Genomic DNA, 15,537 nt, shown 5'->3' on the forward strand with positions numbered 1-15,537 from the left:
TTATAGCTTATCAGATATTGTGATATTTTATTTTTTCTAGGTTGTTTTTTGTTTCTACGGGGTTGGGAGATATGCTGGCTAAGGAGAGGTTGATTTCACTGTCTAAGTGAATTATACTGTTGTTTAATAGATTGGAAGTGGCCTCAATACTCTGGTCCATTGATTAATCTTAATTCAGCATGTATGTAGGAAATCTTTGAATTTCAGTGCTGCAGAAAACCTAGATGGTAATCTGACCTATTTATTTGACCATCGACTGCTTTAGGATTTGATATGGTGATATCATCATTAATGAAGAGAATGACCTTGAACAAGCATAAGACTTTATTGTAATAAAGGTGGTTAGAGTATAGTCATTAAATAATAGCTAAAGTAACATGGGAAGTGCCAGAAAATATAAAACTGATAAATAAATAAAGACATTCTAAGGCAGCTAGGTGGTGCAATTGGTAGAGTGCTGGGCCTGAAATCAGGAAAACATGAGTCCACACCCTGCCGCAAATACTTACTACTTCTGTGATTCTGGGTGAGTCACTCAACCTCTTCTTGCCTCATTTCATTATAGATAATATTAATGAATTTCAAAGTATAATCAATCAGTCAACAATAACAAATTTCTGTCTAGTGATCAGGAACTTGAAGGGAACCCCCACCTCCCCACTGAGTAGAAAAGAAAGGGAACAAGAAGAAAGCTTTGAACTCTTCACAGTTTTGTCTCCTATTTTTACCTGGTGGTTGTGTGTGTGTGTGTGTGTGTGTGTGTGTGTGTGTGTGTGTGTGTGAGTGTGAGTGTGATATGTCCTTCATTCTCAAAGAGGACCACGATGTCAGGAAGATGATGCCATGACTTGAAATTGAACTGGATTGAGTGAGGTAGAGTTGTGCAAGGTCACTGGCCTCACTTTCTCAGAGAGGGAGGATTGCCTAGCAGATGGCAGAATTGGGCCAAGCTGAATTAGAGCTTTACCTCAGTTGCGGTTACCAGGGGAAAGAACATCAGCAGCTTGATAGCTAATTCAACAAAGTATTCTTAGTTTTTCTGCTTCTGAAAGAGTTAAGTGTTGTCAAAATATAAATGTAACAAAGACAAAAATTACTCAGTCTTTAAAATAATTTATTTTAAATTTTTGTACCTTCTATATTTTGGTACCCTTAGTCATCCCATCCAAGTCACAGCTGTATTTTGTGAATGAATATTTATGCAGTAATTTGCTAACTTTGCAAGTCATAGAAAGGCACAATCACTTTGAGTAAAAGATGAACACTTAAATTATGGAAATGTTTGTGACCAATAACCCCAGACTCTGTGGCTCCTTTACTGTCTCCTCTGTGAGAACAGTGTTGCAAAGATAGAGCTTCACCAGTTTGGGTACATGGCCTCCTTTGAGGTCACTCAGACCCTGGCTAGAAAGCTCTGTCCATTTGACTCTTCTCTCAGTATTTAGATCCATTCTTGTATCTTCTAACTCTTTCTGGGGTATGAGCAGTATAAAATTTAGGATCCTCATTCTAAAGTTGTGGAATGGGTCTACAAACTTCTCTGGGTGAAGGCAGCATAAACACATTGTGGTGCAGGAATAAAAGCAAACTACATGGAGTACCTTACTAAGTTCATGAACTCATGAATTTACCTGAACGAAGTCTTCCTGAATTGCCTTTTGGTAAAACAGGGAACAATCTCCTATATTTATATCAGTGGGAATAGAAAACCAACTTTTATGTAAAGAATTTCATTTTACAGCCAAGTTTCAAAAAAGACATCTATTCCTTATATAAAGGGATACCTGTAGTCATATTAACATGATCATTTGGTCGTCAAATTCAGGGCAAAATGATTTTTTGAGAGAAAATGAAGGATTCAATTTCCCTAGGGAATTTCTTTCATCAGCATGTATATTGTCAAGACAATTTTCTTCTCAAATACACATTAGTTCATTTTGAATGGAGAACTAAGAACTCTGGGTATCTAATTTGCTACATTGCTATCAAGTTCTGTGAAATTTATAGCTTATAATCGATACTGCCAGGGCACTATTCATATGTTGTGTCGTTTTCCCTACCCAAGAGGTGTGACAGCGATGTTCTATTGTAATAAATATCACAGATGTCAGGAGAATTATAAAGATAGTTTGCTTCTAATTGCGTTTGATTTTGTTCACTTATTATTCAAAGAGCCCTGAATTTGGAGTTAGAGTACCAAGGTTCAAAACTCTTCTTCTGGTAAAATTGTGTAACTTTAGGAAAATCTCTTTACTTGAGTGGAACTCTGTTTCTTCATCTGCAAAATGTGAAGTTCCATTAGACATCCTCTGAGATCTGTTTCCAGGTTTAAAACCTGCAATCCTCACTGCAGAGTCATTAAACCTCTCTAGATCTCCCTCCGTAGATATTGAATCTTCGGGCCTCAAATAGATTATTCTTGAGTGAATATTTAGAATCTTTGTTTATATGCAGATCACAGGTTTACCATCTTGTCCTCTAGATTATTACAGATTTTAATAAACCAGTGGATAGATTGAACTTGTCTTCCAGATTAGTTCTTTACGTGTGAAATACTGAGACTGGATGCTTGTGTGCCTTTGGGATTCTAACAGTTCTTTTTGCTGAGGCTAATGTGTTTTTATTTTGTCCATTTGGAGATGACAGGATGAGAATTTGGGTATGATTGCTGTACCCTTCAAACCCAATTCCTTCCTTTATGACTCCTTAAATAAATGATAATGACTCATGTTTATATAGAGCATTTCTGTGGAAGAAATTTTTTTGAAGGATTCAAAAATGCTTTACTATCTAATTTACAAAATCTTTCCTCTTACCTCCATGTCTGAAGAGTCTGTGTGCTTCATATGATTTATGTATATACAATTCTACATACACAATAAAGCCTTAGCTCATTTTTCCATAATTTACCATAATTTTTCTTGTTAAAAGTTTTTAGAAAATATTATCTTAACAATATGAACTCTATTCCAAGGAAATTTTAAGTTAGAAATACATGAAAGGAATTTCACTCCTAGGCCCATGTACTCATGCAGATAGCAATTCTTTATCTTGTAATCCTTTAAAAAATATTTTACAGGGTTTTCAAAGTAAGTATATAAGCGTGTTCCAATATTCCATGTTCATTTCTTTTTTTGGGATACTGTAACACCACACAGTTTTAATTGTTTGCTTGAAAAAAGCCCAGAGTGTATTATACTTTTAAAGCTTAACATCATATTCTAAGAAAATTCCAGGTTATAATTAAAATTCAGTACAAAGTAACACATTCTATAGTACAAGTCCTTCCAAATCTGACTTGGAATAAATACTTTCTTATGTAAATACTTGGAGTAAGGCAAACTTGTGATATCAGTGGTATAGGGAACAATCCCTAAAAGGAGATCACACCTTTTCTGTAACTTATGATGTTAGAGAGTGATAGGGTTGGGACAGGGAGGAGGGGTGGAGAAGGGATGTAGGGGGAATAAGAGATTACAAGGCCTGTCCAGCATCTCAGTGCCAATATGTACCAGGGGTAGGACCTGAACCCAATTCTTGTTTCTAGGGCCAGCTCTTTATCCTCTGTGCCACAGTATCTTTATTTTTCTTGTTTAGTAGCATGGAAATATTTCCCCATGAATTTTATAGTAGGAGCAAATGTTCCCAACTTCTCTCCTTTCACTTGGCAACCCTGGGTGCATTTCACACAAGGGTTGTCTGTTCTGCATAATCTTTAATGGTAAGACTTTTAAGGGAAATGGTATAAATTAAGGTTCTTCATCAAAAAAAAAATTTAAACCCTCAACACTGCTATGGGCTGTTAACTTAGTTCTACCAAATTAACATTATAATGTCATTCTCTTTCAGGCTGCTTCCTTTTTAATTAATAATTTCAATACCTGCAGTAGTCAGCACATATTGCTTATAAATACTGCCTTCACATCTATATATTTTTCTTCTGTAACTATGTCTAAAAAGTACCCCTAAAATCATATGTTATATCCTCAGCTTTAACTATCATAATTATCCAACATGATGTATATCAAGATTTTAATTTGAATTAAATGAAAACTGCGTATTAAATCATGTCCTTCTATAATTGGAAGGTTGTTTTTATGGTGGCAGTAATTCTAGTTTATGGAATAAATTAATTCCAGAATTAACTGATCTATCTTACAGTAGAATTCATAAAGGCATAGTTATAGGGACTAGAATGTTCCTTATATCTTTTAACTAGTTAAACTTACTTGCCATTTTTTCCTTCCAATTCTTTTCAAATATCATTACTTCTTGGCTTTATTATTAAATCCCTTCCTCCCACCCACCCTTTTATTTTTAATGAAGAGAATAGTTACCTAAGAGTAAGGACTCTTCATTTCTAATACTGACTTTTCCAGTGACGTACTATGTAAACAGAGTCAAGCTTTTCATTCTCTCTCACATACACAAATATTTAGGGCTCTCTTATCTTTAGTCAGTAGAGATGCCTTTATGTTAAGTTTGTCAGCCATGTTTATAAAGTTGTTAAAGCTTTGAAGAAATACTGTATTTAGTATAATTTTCTATGTTTCAAATTGTTTTAATATATATTCAAATTTAATATATTGGACAGAAATATATTAAAAGTATATACCATTGAAAATATATAAATATATTCAAATTTTCTATATTCAGATTTATAATATGAAAAATAATTAGTATAATTTTAAAGGAAATTTTAATTTAGCAGATCTTGAGTTTCTTTAATGTATAGTGCTTCATAAAGAAACTATTACTTCCCCGTAATGGAATAACGCTCTTCAGAGTTTCCAATCTAATTTTCTTGAACTCATGGTGAATTTTTGACTGAGCTCTATAGTGTCATCTTATCCATGGTGAGCGTATAGCACGTCCAGTTCAATAACAGCAAACATCCATTATATGCAAGGCACTGGACTAAGCTAGGCTTTGAAGATACAAAGATAAATAGAAAAAATCCTGGCTTCAAGGAGCTTCTATTCTGCTGAAGGATTATAGCATATACATCAATAAGTTTTTTTAAAAAGTCCAATTTGAGGATGAAAGGGGCACTAACCGCTGAGGGAAAATGGGAAAGGATCCTCCGTTGTCCTTTATAGAGAGGCCCTTTTTTAAAACAATTCAAGGATGCTTTTTACCTTTTTCTCTACACAGACATCCCATAATTAAGTTGAAAATATTCCCAACAGCATACATAATGGTATCTACCATGAAAGGAAATAGTCTGTCCCTTAGCTAAAGTCTATCAAATATATTCATTATGTTACAAGTAATTTTGCTTAGAGAGAGATTCTGGCCAGTAGAGTTCCCTTTGCTAAACAGAAAACTCTGAAGCAATTTCCAGCTCACGATTTCTAGTAACCCAGAAAAAAAAAATTGAAGAAATTCTGTGGGTACAAAAGGAACAAATGCACAAATTTCTGAGTTGTAGTTTTGAATTGTCGGAAGGATTGACTGCAATGTGAGCACACCTATAATGAAGGTGAAAAGTGAGGACACTCCTACTGAACTGATCAAAGCTTTAGATTTCTTGGTGGGATTAAGATTACTCCCAAATTCCAATCTGGTCAGGGATTCCAGGGAGGTAGGGAAGACCAAAGGCTACAAAATAGAAGCCTGCTGCTCTAGGTTTCCATGCTGTACTGACAATTGCACTAAATGGTATTGACTATGAAGGTTATAAAGATGATTGAAGAATGAAATATCTATTTCAAAAAGAACAGTGTGCTAGGAATCAGGTGACCTGCATTCTTGGTCATCATAGTCTGTGTGACCTTTTACAAACTGTTCAACCTTTATGTTCTTTGCTTTCCTTCTCTACAAAATAGCAGTGTATTAATTCAGCCCTTAATTTGTCTGTCTGGATTAGTTAAAATACATTTTATCCTATTTAGGCTTCCTTATTCTATCCAGCCCTTTTCTAGACCACCCCTCCTTATGTGGTATGTCCTCAGTGAATGAAAAATGACTCCCACATTAGCTGAAGCAAAATGTAATTAGGAAGGTAAATCAAGTGGAAAACTAGGCAAGGTGTAACTCTAACACATTGTGGCTATTGTTTAAACAAACATACCAGAACTTATATATCCACGCAAACACTGCCCACTTTAAAGTCATTATCTCGGGAGGCTGCACAGTTATTCCAACAATATTGCCATTTACCAAAAACATTTTTGCAACTTCTCTTTGGGAAGCCTACAAAAGATTCTTTTGAATATCCTCATTAATGAGAAATCTCCATCTTTTGACAGTTTTGATTTTTTTTGAAACTGGCGCAAATAAGTTTCAGAGTCTAATCTATTAAATAAGGTTGACAATACAGCTGGATAATATTGGGCTTCTAAGTTGCCTCTAAAATCAGTTCCCAGAGGGGTCATTCAGAGATGTATCTACATAAGCGCTTCTTAAACTGTGGGTTGCGACCACATGGGGTCATAATTGGAAAAAGAGGAGCAGTGGTCTAGGGGATGAAAATTTTATTGGCATCACTAGATAGCTTCTAAGGTGACTAAAGAGGATGCCATTTGTTTGGATGTCTAAGCACTTAATTTTTTTAAAAAAAACATTGCTTTAAAATCTTATATAACTTACAAGAAAAGCTGCATGAAAAAATGATTTGGGGGTGATTAAAATTTTTCACATCCATGTCATTGCACCTTTCCACTAACCTTCATGATCAAGTAACATCAGGTATTTGACACTCTTGAGGGGCATTGTTAAAAACAAACAAAGAAGACCATACGTGTGGAACATCTGGTGGCTGGCACAGAGTGCTCTACAAACACCACTGCTGTGACAGAGAAATGGCCTTTCAATTGGTTTGCTAAACATAACTATTCAATTATCAACTCAAAATCCCTGATTCTTAAAGAAATCTTCACATTTATTCAGATTAACAGTTCTTGCTTTTTGATAGTGTGCTTGGTTGAGAGCTTCATCATAAATCTTGTGTTTTCCTCCCTCACATGACCTTTACAATAATTGGCAATATTTCTTATTCCATAGTTTAGGGGATAGTAATTACCACTATAGATATGAAACTATTGCCCCTCATGTTAATAGTTTCCTTTGCTCTTACCTTGCTGATAATATTAATTAATTCCTACTACCCTCTACTAAAGAGTCATCAGTGGTAACAGTCCCATTTTATAGCTATGATAAGTAGAAAATATTAAGAAGCTAAATAATTTATCCAAGAATATGCATAATTTTAGTGGCAGAGAAGAGATTTAAGATTTAATAGTACTGGGTCTTTTCATGGCACAGTCACTGTGGGGATACCGGCTTCAGGAGGCTGGCTTGAGGTTGCAAGTTCAGCAGCTTCACCCAGAAGCAGGCTGGGTCCTGGGCTTCAGCCGCCTACAGCCCACAGGGTTTAAAGCCTGTGGCATCCTCAGAAGCACCACCTATTGTATTTGCCACACCAACAAACTTTGCCTCAGAACCAGCTCCATAAGACTATGCTGGCAAAAAAAAAGTTCCAGAGCTGCAGAAATTTTTTTCAGAAATCTGATGGTTTACCTGTACACTTCAAACGTGGCCTACCTGACCAAATGCTCTATCAGACCACTATGGCTTTGACACTAGGAGGGACCATCTACTGCCTGATAGCTCTCTAGATGGTTTCACAGCCCAGAAATAAATAAGATGAGGTTCATAAGACTGATTGATTCATTAACAAGAGTTTGGGCCTAAAACCCTTTGAATTGTCTATTTTCCTAATTGCCGGTGAATTTTCTGACCTGTGTAAGTTTATGTTGTTCTTCAGACAGAATTACAAGACTTATCAATAAGGAAACATTTTGGTTGGTTTGTTTCTGACAAAATCTACAATAATATACAATACAATACAATACAATACAATAATCTACAAAAGTAGATTATCAGAACCCCTTGAAGAGTTAGCTATCTTTTTTTTTTCCGAAATACGTATTTTGTCCAAAATACGGCCTGCGGGCCACATGCGGCCCACAGTGCGTGGGTTTTGATTTTCCCAAGCAAAAAAATAAAATAATAATTTGTATGGAATTCGTATTAGATTTTTTAATTCCATCACTAATAAAAAATCTCGATGTTCATTTTCTTTGGTGTTTTTAAGCAGTATTATAGATGGAACACATAGCACAGAATTTTCAATTCATCTGTGGGATGCGTTCCATCTGTACAATGCATACTGGTCAGTATGCACCTACCTTTGTACTGTTGTGTTGTCACTTTGTTGTTTTGTGTTTGCTTTTGCACTTTGTGCCTTTGCCTGTCATATTGGTGATGCATGGTCTCCCACTTTCTATTAGTGTACTGTGTTTTTTATTCTTGGTGCAGCCCTCGAATAATTATTTTATTTTAATGCGGCCCTAAGATAACCTAAGGTTGGACAGGCCTGATTTAAGCAAAGGTGATGATGCCCTTCTAATTTGGGCTCCCTTATTTCTTCAGAGGTTGGCAGGTCAGCCCATTATTGTGATGAGGCCACAAGAGATTTCTGGTTGGGCCTATCAGAGAGAGGGAGAGTGAGAGGGAAAAAGAATGGGGGGAAGCTTTTCTTTAACCAGATGTGCTGGCTAAGGGAGGAGGGGATTCATTGAAGCTGCACCAGTGACAGGAAGTCCTTAAACTTCCTGGTGCCAAAAATCTGTTCTTTCTGACACCACAAATTTCACTGGGAATTAATTAGCTGTCAATTTGGGGAATTTTTCCATCTTGCAGCATGGTGTTAATGGAAATTATTTTCTGTTAACTATCCATATACCCATAACTTTGTCATATAGTTTCACATGGTTATATACCTGATCTCTGGCCTCTTTAAATATTCCAGAGATGAAGATTCTGTATTTATTCCACCATGGGAACAGAACAGCTCTTAATAAAAATTTTGCATTTCGGAAAAAAAAAAGATTTAATAGTTAAAGGGGCAGCTAGGTGGCCCAGTGGAGAGAGCACTACCCCTGGAGTCAGGAGGTTCGGAATTGAAATACAGCCTAAGACACTTAACAATTACTAGCTGTGTGACCCTGGGCAAGTCACCTGACTGCCTTACCAAAAACAAAAAATTTAATAGTACCAGGTCTTATTCTCTTACCATAAAGGAATGACTATATTTTCAAAAGGAAGTAAATAATATCCAGTTGCCCCAAAGAAGAGATTTAAGAAGACACTTGTGAGTCATTGAAGAGGTGACTGAAGGACTACGTTTTTAGAGCACTCTGTAGAGCATCAGGCTTTTTATTTTTCTTTATTTTAAGTAATGTCTTTTGGAGAGGCTGGGAAGAGGAATACAGTGGGATATTTAGTAGACATTCCATCTTTATAAAAAATGAAAGATAATCAAAGTTCATTTTAAAAATAAATGAACTATTGTAGACTATGAGGATTTTGTATTAATTTTTCTGCATTTTTTAAAAAATAGCCATTAGTTTTCTAAATCAACATAGATAATTTAAAAAACTCATCCACAGATAGTACTATCATTCTGGCCCACCATTAAAACAGGTCTATAGTTGGAACTGCCAATGTGTGGCAGAACTGGAATTAGTCAAATATTAAATTTACAATACTTAGTTCAATTCAGTTATTATAAAGGAACTTACTTAACAAAATAGTGAGAAATTACCTGTTTTAGATTCCAACATCTCCCAGAGCAGACAAAGCCAGGCAGCTTCAGTTGCATCCTATTTCATAGTATGTGATGCAGACATGATACCAAGTAACTTCTGAAAATTAGTGAAGATTTTAAAGGAGATGATAGTTCTTTTTTGAAGTAAATGGAAATTTAATTACTAGGCTACGAGGACCAGAGGAAAGGGTTTATTGAGACAGCTAAGATGTAAAGTCAATAGAGCACTGAGCCTAGAGTCAGACACTTACTAGCTGTGTGACCTTGGGCAAGTCACTTAACCTTGGTTTGTCTCACTTTCCTCAACTGTACAATGGGGATGATAATGGGATCTACTTCCCAGGGTTGGTGTGAGAATCAAATGAGATAATATTTGTAAAGCACTTAGTGCAGTGCCTGATACGTAGAAAGTACTTAAATACATGCTGGCTATCATTCTTATTCTCATCATTTATATCGCTCTCCTTATTTAATGTTTTATGCTAGTGTATGAAACAATCTGGTTTGAGAAGTCTTGTCTGTTGAAAATCTTGATTTTACTCGCGTTTCTTTAAACGCTGTTCTCCAGTCTATATTTTGAGTACATCTCTGTGCATCTGAATCTAGCATATAGTGAAATTTCTTGTGTTTTGGTTGAGTTATAAGTTATAAGTTATAAGAATTATAAGTTATAAGAATTAATGTTTTTATTTTTCCTAAAATGCTTTCCTCCCAGTGCTCAATAAGGTTACTTGAAACTTTAGCATCTTACTGTATATGTAATCAATCTTTTTCCGTTAAATAAAACATTTTATCTGAAAATTCTGGAGCCTCTTACCTTACCAAGGCGCTATGGTTGATGATTACACAACGGCACTTTTTCCCCCGTGACAGCAGCGCCTGTACAGCTGAAGACTAAAACCAGAAGTTGAAATCCACAGCCTTTGCTGCACTTTCTCTTTTTGGGGTCACCTGCAGTGATAGTCCTTAGATATATCCCCCACACCCCCTAAAAACACACTTTCCTAATCCATGGCACACAATAAATGAATTAATACAGGAACAGAGCTTAGAAAGATAATAGCAAAATAACTTGAGGTTCTATTGCATGCCCTCTGTGTCTGACAGCTGTCTCAGAAGAGACAAGATTAGAACAGATGAGTTCTTTTGTAATTGATCCCAAGTCAGAGAAAGGTTTGATTAAAAAAAAAAGTCTGGTTGTACCTGGAAAATAATTAGAAACCTGAAGGATAATTCATTGTCCATCTTTCCACGACATATAATAGCTAGAAATCGAATCTTGCTTTAAATTTTGCAAAGTGCTTTCCCTATATCATCTCCCTTTTTCTTCTCAGCAACCCTGTGAGGCAGGTACTATAATTATTCCCATTTTACAGATGAGATAGCAGACTAAACCTTGTACCCAAGGTTGCACAGCTAGCAAGTGTCTTGAGTTTATATTCAAACTCCAGGCTTCCTGACTCCAGCTCTGTCACTCTGTCCACTACGCTGACTATAATGGAAATAGTGAATAGGAAAATTAATGGAACCTCAAAACAAAGATGTTCATGTGCTTAGCAAATAACTAATAATAAGCATTGGTGATTACAAATGCATGAACAGAACAGACTTTAATAGCAACTAGAAATTTTCGAATATGTATGGACATATAGTCTTTTTTTTTTTACAACAAAGAATAATTTATTCTGAAAAACTGTAAAACTGAAAATCTATAATCCAATGGAGGAAATGTTAGAACCTTAATAGAATAAAGCACTTGCAAGCTTTGTATATGAGTACAACTGCAAAATACTTTGTGAAAATAAAGACAGACTCGAATAATTGGGGAGATAGTAGTTGTTCGTGGTTGGGTCATGTCGTAATCATAAAACATAAAATAATAAAACTTGAACAGTTATTCAGTTTTATTCAGAATCCACATAGCATCATCTTGTGTTTTTGTTGTTGTTATGGTATGGTCTCTTGGACCTTTTTTTAAATGTGTTATCTTGATCTTACTTGAGTTTATAATTGACAAAAAGTTTCTTTGGTAGAAAACATTTTGGTAGAACCATCATGGTTCTACTCCTGGTTATAAAGGAGGTAGGGGAGAAGGGAAAGAAGAAAACATTAAATAGTTTTTAAAATGGTTTCATTTCAATGGAAATGTCATTAGGAACAGTGACTCATGAAGCAGCTTCTAGATGGATTCTCCCTTATCTACCCCCCAACCAGTAGTGTTCACTTGAGCTGGAAGAATGCAGGAGAATCGAGACTGACCGAAATGAGAGCCAAGAGACTTGTTTTCTGGCCTCAGTAATGCCATAGTGGAGAATGAATGAGTTTGGTCAATTCCCTGTGCCTTTGAGATATTTTAGTAGAGATATGCTAATGTGTTCATTGTTGATCTTACTCTTATGGTTGCTGTTAAGAATATTCCATTATTTATACAAATCGTAATCTTTGGTGGGGTGGGTACAATTTGAAATTTTATTTTTATCATTTTAACCCTTTCTTAGGCAGGGGTAGTCCATTTGTATTTTTAGAAATAGCTGATTAAAGTGCTCTCTCAAGTAAGTTAGCTCATGCCCTAGAGATCAGTGTAGAATTTTTGCTTGTAATTAATTTTCTTTATCCTGTTAATATTGCTCTTCTCTCTCGGGCTTCCCTGTCATTTGTTTAACTTTGACAAACTGCTTTCATCATGGGAATCAACTGAAAGTTAAGTTAATGTAGTCTTTACTCCCTCCATTTCTACTCTTTGTACTTTTCCTATAACAAGACTGCTTAATGTTTTCAGTTTTGGTGGTGGAGAGTGAATTAAATGGATTTGGGCAAATCACCAAGGTTACAGTCATCTTGATACATTGACTTCAAGCAGATTGGAAACACCCTGTTTTGACTTTTCCTCCCCAGTCATCATCAAAACATGAATTCTTACCAATAGGATGGAAAGTGGTTCTGGGTTAGAGGACCAGGGTTCAAATCTCACCTCTGACACTTAGTCACTGACACTGTGTGACCTTAGGCAAGTGACATATTATTCTCCCTGGGCCTCTGTTTCTTCATCTTTAAAACAAGGGCATTAGACCACAGGGCCTCTTGAGGTCCCTTTCAGCTCTGGATCCATGATCCTTTGAAACTGAAAAACAGAAGAGGAGCCCCTAGAAGATGTGCCCAGCCAAAGCATCTCTGCCATGGCCAGCAGTAGATGCAGTGACCCACTGGATTTTTCTGTTGTTTTTGTCTCTAATTTCTGTCGTATGGTCACCTCTACCAATAAGCATTTATATAGCACCTACTATGTGCCAGGCACTGAGCTAAGCTGTTTTAAAAAATATCTTATTTTCATCCCACAGTAACTTAGCTAGAGAGAAATTCTGGAGAAACATAATCTCATGCCAGTGGATTTGTTTTCTCCGACTATAGTGCTAAACTGAGGGAAATAAAGGTTTTGTCTCATGGATACTTAATTGATTGGTTTTCTCCCTGTTCCATTCTTGTAGCCCAAGAAAACAAGGTTGCAAATTAGTGTTATTTTCTCAGTTCTGCTATTTATTTGTAATACCCTGGGTTTCCTCGTCTTTTAAATGGGAATAATAGCTCCCTCCCTCCCCTTTTCCAACCTTCTATAGAAGCATTGTGAAGATTTGATGAAATGTTATTTGTAAAATGTTTTGAGTTTTTGTGAATTAATTGTACCATGTTATTGCAAAATTAGTACCTTTGAGAGGAGAAGCCCTTTTTTCCCATTATACATCAATGTTCTTTTTTTTTTTTAAACACAGATGGTTCCCAAGCTCCTGCCAGACCCCCTAAGCCACGCCCTCGAAAGACTGCACCAGAAATTCACCACAGAAAAGCCCATGGTCCTGAGGCAGCATTGGAAAATGTCGATGCAAAAATTGCAAAACTTATGGGAGAGGGCTATGCCTTTGAAGAGGTGAAAAGAGCCCTGGAGATAGCCCAGAACAATGTTGACGTGGCCCGTAGCATCCTAAGAGAATTTGCCTTCCCTCCACCTGTCTCTCCGAGGCTAAATCTATAGCAGCCTGGATTCTGAATCTCTCAGATGTAAATCAGCAGATGAGGAATTCTGGGAATATGGAAGTGAGAGCAAATGCAAGATGGATTTCAAAAGAGAAAGTTTTTTCTCTCTTTTGCATCCTTAGAAGAGAGCCTGGCTGGTGCAGCTTATCAAAGGAAGACAGCTGCTGTACTGAAGATGTAAATGGGCTGCGTGCGGCTTACAATATTTTTGCTAGCCATACTTCTAAATCAGGGTTGAACTGACAAAAAAAAAATAATTTAAAGAAGTTTACTTCCCTTGAACTTTGAATCTGTGAAATGCTTTTCCTTGTTTACAAGTTGGCAAGTTACAGTTTTGTTTTGTTTTGTTTAATTTGATATCCGTACTGTGTTCCTGTATGTGACCCTTCATAGTGTAGTCCGGTCTACTGTAGCATTTCCCAGTAACTTTTCTCCCACCCACATCATCAGCAGAATCATCAGGTTTTATTTCAATTTGATTTTTCCTTCCATGTGCCCATTTCTGATTCTCCAATTTATGATATGTGTTAATGGTTTTTTAATTTTAACTTAGTGAACAAATGCAAAAAAAAAAAGTATGTGGCCTTCACTACTGAGTCTTTTCTTCTGAAACCATCAGTTTGGGGTGGTGGGAGGGGATAGGGGGGTAGAATCTGAATGTATAATGCATTATTTTATCAAGAAACTTATCCTTTCTGAGGTATTTGCGCAGTGATGGAAACCTACCTTTCTTTTTACTGTAGCTATTGGGCTGTTTCATCTGACAAATCCTGATCTAGGTCATCACAGCTCTGCAAAACCTAAGAGAGATCTCCATACAACTGCTGCAGTTACTGGTGAAATCCAAACGCATAGGATAATGCTGTACTGAAGTTTTTTAATGAGGTCACCTGCTATTTATGCCTGCACTACCTTTGGGCAGACTGAGTAATGGGGCCTCCTCCTTGAATTATATTAATAATTTTCACGTAAAATTATGGTCAAACCTTTTTTCCAGAGTGGAATACAGTTCATTTCCTGTTTGAATGATTATCCTTGGTTCATAATGGCTTCAGGAACTAGTTCATATTAGCTTGGAAACTTTAAATCTTTGATGCACTGTTAAGTGCTAATGCTACTGTGGCAATATTTTTTTCCAAAGTTCCTAGTAATTTCCTCCTTGTGCACTCAAATTAGAATCCATATTTAATTCGTAGATTCACTCCCTCATTGCCCCTCTCTAATTAGATGAAAGTATCCAAAAATCTCTTGGTCTTATCGTACAGAGGTGGTTTCTCAGAAGCCATTTTGCAAATTTTAATCAATTGTCTGGCAAGTATTAAGGATGTGCTATGCGTAGCCAGCACTATTTTGGGAAGTGCACAACCTGACGCTAGCTGACCCTAGAACTAATCTTTCATTGTTACTTGTCTGATCTTTTGTTTGCAAAAATGCTCCCTAATTTTAAAAGACCAAATATTTTTCAAATAGCTCTTTTTGGATTTCAGGGCTATTTTCATATTCTCTTGCCTTACAGAAAGGATAATGGGAAATAAGATAAAACTAAATCAGTGAGCTCCTTCCTTCATTCTAAATTGCCTGGTCCACCTAAGAATATTTGTTTCTGACATAAACTGTCTTGAGGTTAGTATTGTCTTTTTCTGCCACTCTGCTTCTTCATCAGCATAGCATGTTGTAAAAGATATCCCACTTAGGAAGCCTGACATCAGGGATAAATGCACCTGCGGTCTACAGTATTTTAAGGAATATTTACCAAACACGTGACACAAAATGGTGAATAAAAACCAAGCCCAGTGGACGTTAGTATCACCCAAAACTAATTCCAATGCTCCCACCGTAGTTCGTGGCAGGGGGTGGAGGGAACACATCGTAAGTGCAATCCTTTTCAGAGAAGC

The 15,537-nt window shown here is 36.3% G+C and overlaps 1 protein-coding gene and 1 pseudogene across 3 annotated transcripts in view; both read left to right on the top strand.

Moving 5' to 3' along the window:
• CBLB (Cbl proto-oncogene B) overlaps positions 1–14,230 on the top strand; it is a 229,127-nt gene extending 214,897 nt beyond the window's left edge. For 2 of the 3 annotated variants that reach the window (XM_036745975.1, XM_036745976.1), the window contains one exon: positions 13,381–14,191. In XM_036745975.1, coding sequence (XP_036601870.1) covers positions 13,381–13,640 — 260 coding nt within the window. In that variant the 3' untranslated portion in view covers positions 13,641–14,191. Of the gene's footprint in view, positions 1–13,380 lie in introns of all 3 variants that reach the window. The other variant, XM_036745974.1, reaches the window with a different exon arrangement.
• Positions 7,258–7,646, top strand: LOC118838628 (annotated as a pseudogene).
• Positions 14,231–15,537: the final 1,307 nt, after the last annotated feature.

The sequence above is a fragment of the Trichosurus vulpecula genome, chromosome 2, assembly GCF_011100635.1.
Source record: "Trichosurus vulpecula isolate mTriVul1 chromosome 2, mTriVul1.pri, whole genome shotgun sequence".
NCBI classification, from domain to species: Eukaryota; Metazoa; Chordata; class Mammalia; order Diprotodontia; family Phalangeridae; genus Trichosurus; species Trichosurus vulpecula.